Below are 9,715 nucleotides of genomic sequence, written 5' to 3'. Positions count from 1 at the left end.
TACACACCTGCTGAACCTTGATGGGCCAGTGAGTGACAAGGAGTCCAGCAGAACTCTTCTTAGTGTCCGCTGAGCGTCTTTAATGCACTTTGTGTTTTCCTGATTTTCTAGGCAGCTACACCTTCACACTGACTTCATCCTTATTTATTTATTTATTCTGTCTGAAGTTTGAAACTTTCACGGAGACGCTGTGTGGACGCTGGACAGAGTCTCACTGCAGAGGACAGGCTTTAGTCCACCTCCTGTGCTGTGGTTGGAGGAGGCCTTCCTAAATCCCCACCCCTATCTGCTCCGTGCTCCAATCACAGTTCACAGAGCGTTACTCCACCTGTGTCATACATGCATCGTCATGGATGTTTGTCGTTAAGGACACCTGTGGGTCGTTAAGGACACCTGTGGGTCGTTGAGGTCACCTGTCGGTCGTTAAGGACGCCTGTCGGTCGTTAAGGACGCCTGTGGGTTGTTAAGGATGCCTGTGGGTCGTTAAGGACACCTGTGGGTCGTTGAGGACGCCTGTGGGTCGTTGAGGACACCTGTGGGTCGTTGAGGACGCCTGTGGGTCGTTGAGGACGCCTGTGGGTCGTTGAGGACACCTGTGGGTCGTTGAGGACGCCTGTGGGTCGTTGAGGACACCTGTGGGTCGTTGAGGACACCTGTGGGTCGTTGAGGACACCTGTGGGTCGTTGAGGTCACCTGTGGATCTGTGCTTACTGTGATTGGAGCACAGAGCGAATAGGGGCAGGACTTAGAAAGGAACAAGGAAACATGGAGGCGTGAGACGACGTCCATGTTGAACTCCTTCTTGATAATTAAAGTTTTTCCTCGTTAGCGTTGATGAACGTCAGCTCAGAGCTCTCTTCTGTTTCAGGTCGACTGCACATATAAATGAATGTGTCATGTGACTGTCATTCACTAAAATAAATCACGTCACAGATTGATAAACACGGTCTGTTTAGTTCTGGAGCTTTCAGTCGCATGACACGGTCTTCCTCAGAAGAAGAAGAAGAAGAAGAAGAAGAAGAAGAAGAAGAAGAAGTCGTTAACGTAAACATTGACAGTTATTTGAAGAAGGTCATGTGATCCAATCGAAAGCTCCAGATCAGCCACTAAATGGACCTCATCAGCGAGTCCTGTCATCATGTTTCCACGCTGAACCGACGACGGCAGCGAGTCCCAGCCAATCAGAGTCACCGATTTCAGGTAGCGTAACGTTAGCCAGAGCATCAGGTAGAGAAACATCTGTGATGATTCATATTTATAAACACGTCTGTGTCACATGACAACGTCTTTAATAAAAAGGTTACTTCCTGTCCAGGTGACAGGTGTGTGTTCATGTTTTACTCACTGTGATGCATGATGGGAATATGGAGTCAGCTGTCCGACGTGACGTGACGTGACGTGACGTGACGTGACGTGACGTGACGTGACGCGTGAGTGTGGGAACGTTCAGCGCTGGATGACAAATATCACAGGAAGCGTTTATAACATCTTCATTTATATGATCATTAATTATCAAAGGATTCATATTTCATTATGTTTATTTATATTTAATTATATTCCTGACTGAAGCTTTCCTCATGAATTCTTCAATTAAAAATTAAATTAAAAGTATGAAATAAAAAAATGGATCAAATTCACTGAAGGAAAAACTGATTTGAAAACTTCATCTGATTTCAGATGCTGTACTTTTAAAATACATTTACATGTAATAGAGTATTTGCATCGTACTTTTACCTCAGAGAGCTGACCACAGTAATATTTGTACATCATCCTATGATCCGGCAGGCTGCTGTGCAGGTGCTGTTGCAGTGCTCTGCTCCGGCTGCAGGGGGCAGCAGTGACTCACTCACCTGAGCAGCATCACTTTAAAGAATCACACAGTGTGTGTGTGTGTGTGTGTAGCATTCCAAATTTATTGTTGCGTCGTACATAAAACACCTGATAGAAATGTAACTGTACAGCACAGATCAGTGTAAACAACGTATAGAAAGCCACGCTCGTACATTCAGTCGTGCATAAAAGATGAACAAGAACACTGTAAACAACGACCCTCGGAGACGTACCTGAATGTGTCATCACTTTGAATTAGAAAACAGGCAGCGAGTATAGATAGAAAGAAGTATATCAACATATTGCATCATGCAACAACAAGGAAGAACCACTTGATATCGTCATCGTCATCGTCATGGCAACAATAGGACGGTTTGTTTTTTCACAGTCGTATTAAGGAGTGCAAAGAGAAGACGTGATCCGTGACAGAGCAAAACAATCAGAAGAAATTCAGATTTATGACGTTTGAAACGTCCGCTACACCCCGCCTCCCAAACAGTGATTGTCCAATCATAGTGCAGCGTGGAGAGAACAGTTAGTGTGACCTCTGGTCTAACTGGGGGTCGCTTGCTCGAGATGAAAAGCTGCTTCTGTCTGAAACATTGATGTGAATTTTGAATCTGCCTCTGTCATCGATGACAGAGGCAGTGACTGAGGGAGCGGGGCTTAGCGGGCGTTCAGTTACGAGGACTTGTTGTGAAATGACAGTATGTTCCTGTCAGCGTGCAGCGGCCCGTGAAGCAGCATTTAAACCAGCAGACGTTACATGTCGTCACGTGAGATCCCTTCACTGTGAGCACCTTTGAAGACCAGCTGACCTCCATCCTTCAAACAGAGAGATGTGTTTAAAAGTGACCGATCTGTTGTAAATGTGATCGCTGAAAGCTGAACCTGTTCAATCACTGTGAAGCTGACAGATTGCTTCGAGCCTCCCTGTTGTGTTCAAGGAGCCTGTCTGCTCTTTTCAGCATCATTAGCATAATGAAGTAGATCAGGTTCAACAAAGTATTCATATAAGTCACATCACGACCACGCGACTTCAAACTCCACCACGAGCGACTTTAACCGGCTCAGATTTGGTCATTGTTCCTGTTTCATGTGCTTCAAAATAGAAGTTTGATCAAAATCGACCGTGTTCTTCATGCTGTGTGGGACTTCAAGTCAAATGATCTGACTCCCAAAAAAGAACTGAACTTCCCAGCTCACCTGCAGCAGCTTGAGCTGGGAAGTTCAGTTCTTTTTTGGGAGTCAGATCATTTGACTCAGAAGAAGAGCCGGCTCTTCATGTTACCACTTATACCTTTTATAATTCAGCCAAATTAAGCACATATGATTTTATGTGTAATGTCAATAAATTGCTGTAGCCGATAGTTTTCATTGCGTGTACAGACACGAGTCTGTGTAAACGTGCTACGTACACGTAAACCAGAAAAATGACCAGATCTGACCATGTTAAAGTCTGGTGCACGTTCTCTGGACGTCCCGTGTCCGGTAGAATTTAGCCGTTAAAGAATCCAAATTACATTTGGTTTTGTCGAATCCTCAAAAAAATCGATCAAACATTCTGGATAAAAAATATGAAACTGAAAATGAGACAAGAAACAACTACGTCGGATGAGACGCCATTTCTAGCTGCCGGGGAAACGTTTCAAATGTTTTATCCAGATCATTCGAAGACTTTTCTCCAGCGCGTTATTTTACGTTTGTCATTTATATTCTGTCAGTCAGAAGCAGAGGCTGGCATGTGATGGAAAGAAGAAGAAGTTCTGTGTTTGTTCTGAGCTCTCGGTTCTGACTGGATCATGCAGACAGGCGGCGTCGTGACACCAATAAAACATAAATTCTGATCATAGCACAGAACGTGATTTACAAAACAGAAAGAAACGGAGACCGCCTCGGGTCGAGCTGAGTGCGGGTGTGATGCAGCCGACGAGCTTCTTCTTCGGGATGATCGATAATGAAGGCACACCACCATGCTGCTCCGGCTCCGCCCGGCTCTCCGCCCGTCATGGTGGCTCTTCTTATAATACACTTTCCCTCTCGGCTTCTGCTGATTCCCGCGGTGAAGGCGTCCGTCCCCTGAAGTAACCACGTGAACCATGTGACGGCGGACGTGGTTTAGTCGTGGCTGACGGTTCGTGGCAGCTCGTTGGTCAGGATGTGCCACCGCTCCACCCTCCTGCCCTTGTTCTTCAGGCAGTCCATCCAGTGACGGAGGGCGTCGCCCTGCGAGTGACAGCTCAGACAGACGCCACCTGAACGAGCAACAGACAGGAAGTCACCGTGTTAAATCCTGCTGCATGTTTGATACATTAATGACAGACAGCATTCACCTGGTACAAGCCAGCGCAGCATGAGCAGGAGGTACCAGACGTTACCTGTGATATTGTTGGATGTGATGAAAGAGTTCATGAAGAGAAAACGAGGTTCATTGATCCGGAGGGCTTCGAGCTGAGCGGATCAGATCTGATGATTCGTCTAATTCAGACAAACTTCGTCCCCGTCGTCTCTTCAGGATGAGTGGATCTTTCTGAACTGCTCACTCGAGCTGTGTTTGCTTTTGGTTAAAAGTGTTGAGCGTCGTACTTTTAGCCTCCGGACAAACTCAGCAGTAAAACCGAACATGGTGCTGAAGATTCAGGTCTAATGAAGCTGTGAGCTCTCCAGATAAATGATCTGCAACCAGCAGCACTCACCATATTTAACAGCAGTGTCAGTGTAATAACACACAGAGTGTGTAATTATCAACAGAGGAGTAAAGAGCGTGATCATCGTGCAGATGGTGATAAAAACGCATTAATAATCTGCCGACACTAACGAGCAGCATGTGTCGGATTCATTAATATTTACAGCTGACCAACGTTTTCACTTCATCTTCAGATTATCCGCTCAGACGTTCTTCACTCATCCATGAAACATATTCATGACTTCACTAAAGGGCTGTGGAGTTCAGGAGCTGGGTCGGCCGTCGTGTCTCACCTATGAAGTCATTGGAGCGTCCCAGGTCGTAGTCCCACACCGTCACCTCCAGCGTCTTGTTGGCGAGCTCGGACAGAGAGATCTCGTAGAAGAACTCCTGCAGTGATCACACAGAGTTAGACCAGAGTGCAGATCTCTGATTAAATACAACATGTACACACTGATCAGCCAGAACATTCAGACCACCTGTCTGATACTGTGGAGGTTCAAACATCTCTAACCCGTCGAAGCCTGGACTCCTCAGACCTCTGACGGCGTGCTCTGGTATCTGGTACCAAGACGTGAGCGGCAGATCCTTGAAGTCCTGGAAGTTTGGAGGTAGGCCTCCATGGATTGGACTTGTTTGTCCAGCATGTCCCACAGATGTTCATTGGAGATCTGGAGAACCTTGAACTGGTTGTCGTGTTCCTCAAACATAACGTAACATCCACATGAACGGCAGGTTTCCCAGCAGAACATCTTCCCATGATGCATCCTGCTGCCATGTGTCCCCCAGGTAAGCAACACACCTGGCCGTCAACAAGATGTGACGAAAACCTGATCCATCAGACCAGGCCACCTTCTTCTGACCGGGGTCAGCGTGGACGCCCTGACTGGTGTGTGTGTTCTCACACCTGAATCAGAACCAGCATGAACTTCTTCAGCAGTCTGAGCTACAGCATCGGTTCTGATCCACTTTTCTACCTCTAACATGTCGACTTTGAGGACAAAGTGATCCACCCACTCCAGGATCCACGATCATCAGTGTCAGAGGTCAGAGGTCAGAGTGTTCGGGCTGATCAGTGTCGCTGACGTTAATATCTGATATACAGAAACATTCTGACTTTATTCATCAGTCTGTGTGTCCTTTATGAAATATGAAATATGACAGTTCACAGCTCGTCTCATCTCACAGCTGTGAAGATTCATATTCAGAGTTCTTCTGATAACTGACAGGATCCCACCTGAACCTCAGGTGAGCTGAAGGCAGCCTGAGGGGGAGCAGCAGGAGGTGAGGGGGTCTTACCTCATTGAATTCAGGGTTGAGGGTCTTCTTCATCACGGATGTTTTGTGCTTGGACTTCTTCTCTATGTCAGGCTTCAGGTATCTGACAGCAAGGGAAGGAGACAAGGAGACGAGGGAAGGAGACGAGGGAAGGAGACAAGGAGACAAGGGAAGGAGACGAGTTTGATGAGTGTACAGTCCGGTCTGACCGGGTCATGTTTGGATCCTCCTGATTCAAACACTGAGATATTCTTCAGTAACATTGTTGAAGCTCCATCATCTTCACTCACTGAGACAACACAACATCTGAAGCAGTTTGATCAAATCATCATTAATAATTAATAATGAATCATCATGGTGGCTGCTGTGTGTGTGTGTTAGTCAGAGTTTGTCTGCAGGTTTGAATCATATCAGTGAGAAGCATAAAGTCTTTATGAAGATAATAATAAACACAGACAGACTGATCAGAGTCTGCTGTTTAAAGCTGTTGACCAGGTTTAAAGTCATATATTGACGAGCAGTGATGCTGCAGTGATGAACCTGAGTCTCAGCTGTCAGTCTCTTCTTGTCCTGTCTCAGCCTCAGTTTGTATTCTGACGGGGGAGACCTGTCCCCTCTTCAGAGCCTCTGTCCCTCGAGTGCATAGAAGTCCTTAAATCCCCGACTTTGTCCCCTTTGTGTCCTCCTGACAGAGCTCAGCTCTGCTCACTCTGTTTCCTGTCACTGATTCTCCTGCTGGGACAGATGCTGCTTCTTTACCAGCAACTGCATTGATCAGCAAAGCTAAAAGGACGGAGCAACTCCACCTTCTGTTTGTTCAGTCAGTCATACAGGAAGGTTCACTGGACACTGTTCGACTGTCTAAAACCTGGACGTAGTCTCTGAGACGTCCCCGCAGACTGTCTAAAACCTGGACGTAGTCTCTGTGACGTCCCCGCAGACTGTCTAAAACCTGGACGTAGTCTCTGTGACGTCCTCGCAGACTGTCTAAAACCTGGACGTGGTCTCCGTGACGTCTCCTCAGACATGGACAGGTTTCTTCGACCCGTCCATCCACCTAACCTCCTCCACACACAGACTTCTCTAACATTCATTTATTTGATAAAACGTGTCTCCACAGATCTCTCTGTGACATGCAGTGGTTCTGGAGTTCTTACATTTTGACGTAGGGGTCAGAGAATCCGTTGACGTCCATGGCTGCCAGGTGGGCACAGCGCCTCACACCCACACAGAGACCTCCGCTGCGACGTCCTTCACCTCCTCCTCCTCCTCCTCCTCCTCCCTCTATGTCTTTGTCCTCCAAACTGAGCGGAGGCAGAAACTGCAGGGACAGAAGAAGACGTCCTCTCTCCTCCAGGCTGTGCAGCTGCTCGTTCTCCCACTGTGGACACAATCAGGTTAACAGGTTAGTTTGGTTGACTTGATGTGGTTCTGCCATCAGGTCTGAGGTTCTGCAGGGAAAGGGACCAAAGAACAACTCCAACATCTGGATCCAGTGCTGGTCCATCCAGATCATGGACACATGTAAAGCTGGACTCTTACATTAGGCCGTTGAGCTGCTGTCCATCTTCACACAGTCAGTCATTGTTTGGACTCCACCTGACTCTAACTGCTCATCATTAAGAGGAATGTGAACACAGCATGCAGCTACGTTACCACACCTGAGATCTCACCTGATGTCCAGGTGACTCAGAGAAGCTGCTGTAGAGTCACGATGGAAGAACCTCTGAATGGATCAGTTCTACATGTTTATCATGGTATCTGACCTCTGAGCTTTCTGTTCTTTTGATTCGTCTCTCTGGACGTGTCTCTGCTGTTTCAGACTGAAAATATATTCCAGCGTTCCTCATTCACTGTGACTCCACAGGTTGAAGCAAACCCACATCCTGCCATGTTTCCACGGAGGACTCCCACTGCCAGCAGCTTTCTGTTTGGACTCATCTCTGGATATTTTTGGTATTTGCACATTTTTGATTCTTTCTCTCTCTGTGGGTGAAGCTCAGGCCTGAACATGCTGTGTTCTAATCCTGGAGATGGAGGTCACACAGGTTCTGTTATTAGTCTCCGTGACGTCCCTGCAGACTAAAACCTGGACGTAGTCTCCGTGACGTCCCCGCAGACTGTCTAAAACCTGGACGTAGTCTCTGTGACGTCCCGCAGACTGTCTAAAACCTGGACATATCTGTGCGTCTCTGCCAGTAACAAGTACATTTACTCAAATGCAGTACTTGTACTTGAGTATTCGTGGTCTACTTCTTTGTTTGTTTTTACAGGTGCTCCCCATTCATTTCAATGGAGTTGAGGCATTTTGGCTTCCTGTTGTTGATCAATGTGAGGTGAGACGACCTCCCGCTCAGGAAATATTGATTATGTGCTTTTTATAACTGCGTGATGAATACAAACAGCAGCCAGAAGCTGTGTTGGACACGGAGACAGCTGGAGACAAAGAAGTTCCTTAAAGAACACTGAGATGTGTCGGGCGTCAGTCCGTCAGACTGAGCTGCTGTTTGTTTCAGGTTTGTGTGTCACAGCCGGCTGCTCTCAGATCAGCCTGCACACAAAGGACAGGCTGAAGGTGAGTCATTAGGTAAAGCTCCTGTTTGTCACCACACTGAGGTCAATTGGCTGAAAACGCTGGAGGGATTTCACCGACAATAAAACACCTCACTGCCTCCGTCTTTGTTAAAACACCTGTAGGACTGCTGAGGTGAGGACAGGCAGCTAATGAGCTCACAGCAGGTGAGACAAACACAGCGAGACCGACAGGAAGCTCAGCTCCACCTGTGCTGCGTCAGTCTGAAGAAAAATCTTTTAAAAATGTCAAATTAGATTTTTTTCATGACACGAAGCCAATAAAAGACTGAACACCGGGGACAGCACGCCGCGGGCGACGGACGCCGCTATGGAACATTAGGTGGGGGGCTGTTACCATGGAAACGCAGGTTTTGATTCCCAAAAAACAAAAAAACAAAATCGGAAACAGAAAAGATGAAAATGTGTTCCGACTGCAAAGACCAAGTCCCAAGTCAAGACCCACCAGGACCAACAAGACTACATGAGACCAGAAGACTGGACGTTTCATGTCCGGAGCATCAGTCAAACTGAACACATTTCTTTCACAGTAATAAACTCTCACAGGTCCATTATCCGTCCCTGTGGACACGTGACATGTGGTTTGGTAAATGGACGTGACAGACTAATAACAGAATCCCGTCCTGAGGTGTGGAGCCATGAACGCGAGGCCTTCCTGTCGTGGTGAGCAGTCTCAGAGTCATCCAGAAAAATGAGAAGTAGTTTCATCTCATAACAGTTTAATTAACTGGAAACGATCCCAGCTCCACAGCGTATAATAAGGACTAATTCAGATAATAGGTTTCCCTGCACTCTGCCACGGTTATCTGCACACATGGAGCGGAGAACGACAAAGAAGCTCGTCCTGAAGATACAAATCTGAAGTAGACCGTGTACGCCTCGCCTCATATGGAAGTCCACTTCAACTGAACGTGAACGGACTCTGCAAAGAAAGAGGAAATCCTCCTGTTCTCTTTATATCTGAGTCTGTGTGAGAGTCCAGTCAGCACAGAGCCCGGGGAAGATCTCTTAGCTTAGCAGAAAGATCCAAACCTGCTCGCCCTCAAACTAAAAGATTCATCCAGGTCACACGACCTGCTGAAGACGGTCGTAGGAAACTTAACTTTTTAAACTTTAACTTTTCACTTTTAACTAATTGGTGGTGGAATCTCTGTGAGGTTCATCCTGCGGGTCGCTGAGGTCACCTGCGTGTCGCTGAGGTCACCTGCGAGTCGCTGAGGTCACCTGCGGGTCGCTGAGGTCACCTGCGGGTCGCTGAGGTCACCTGCGAGTCGCTGAGGTCACCTGCGGGTCGCTGAGGTCACCTGCGGGTCGCTGAGGTCACCTGCG

The 9,715-nt window shown here is 47.3% G+C and overlaps 1 protein-coding gene across 2 annotated transcripts in view; it reads right to left on the bottom strand.

The window, feature by feature from the left end:
* Positions 1-3,087: 3,087 nt before the first annotated feature.
* The window catches only part of doc2a (double C2-like domains, alpha), a 38,392-nt gene continuing 31,764 nt past the window's right edge, over positions 3,088-9,715 (bottom strand). For both annotated transcript variants that reach the window (XM_027276232.1, XM_027276233.1), the window contains exons 8-11: positions 6,952-7,175; positions 5,816-5,897; positions 4,810-4,906; positions 3,088-4,085 (exon numbers count right to left, since the gene is read on the bottom strand). In XM_027276232.1, coding sequence (XP_027132033.1) covers positions 3,949-4,085; positions 4,810-4,906; positions 5,816-5,897; positions 6,952-7,175 — 540 coding nt within the window. In that variant the 3' untranslated portion in view covers positions 3,088-3,948. The remainder of the gene's footprint in view (positions 4,086-4,809; positions 4,907-5,815; positions 5,898-6,951; positions 7,176-9,715) is intronic.

The sequence above is a fragment of the Larimichthys crocea genome, unplaced genomic scaffold, assembly GCF_000972845.2.
Source record: "Larimichthys crocea isolate SSNF unplaced genomic scaffold, L_crocea_2.0 scaffold33, whole genome shotgun sequence".
Classification (NCBI taxonomy): Eukaryota; Metazoa; Chordata; class Actinopteri; family Sciaenidae; genus Larimichthys; species Larimichthys crocea.
This window is presented reverse-complemented; position numbering and strand designations above follow the sequence as displayed.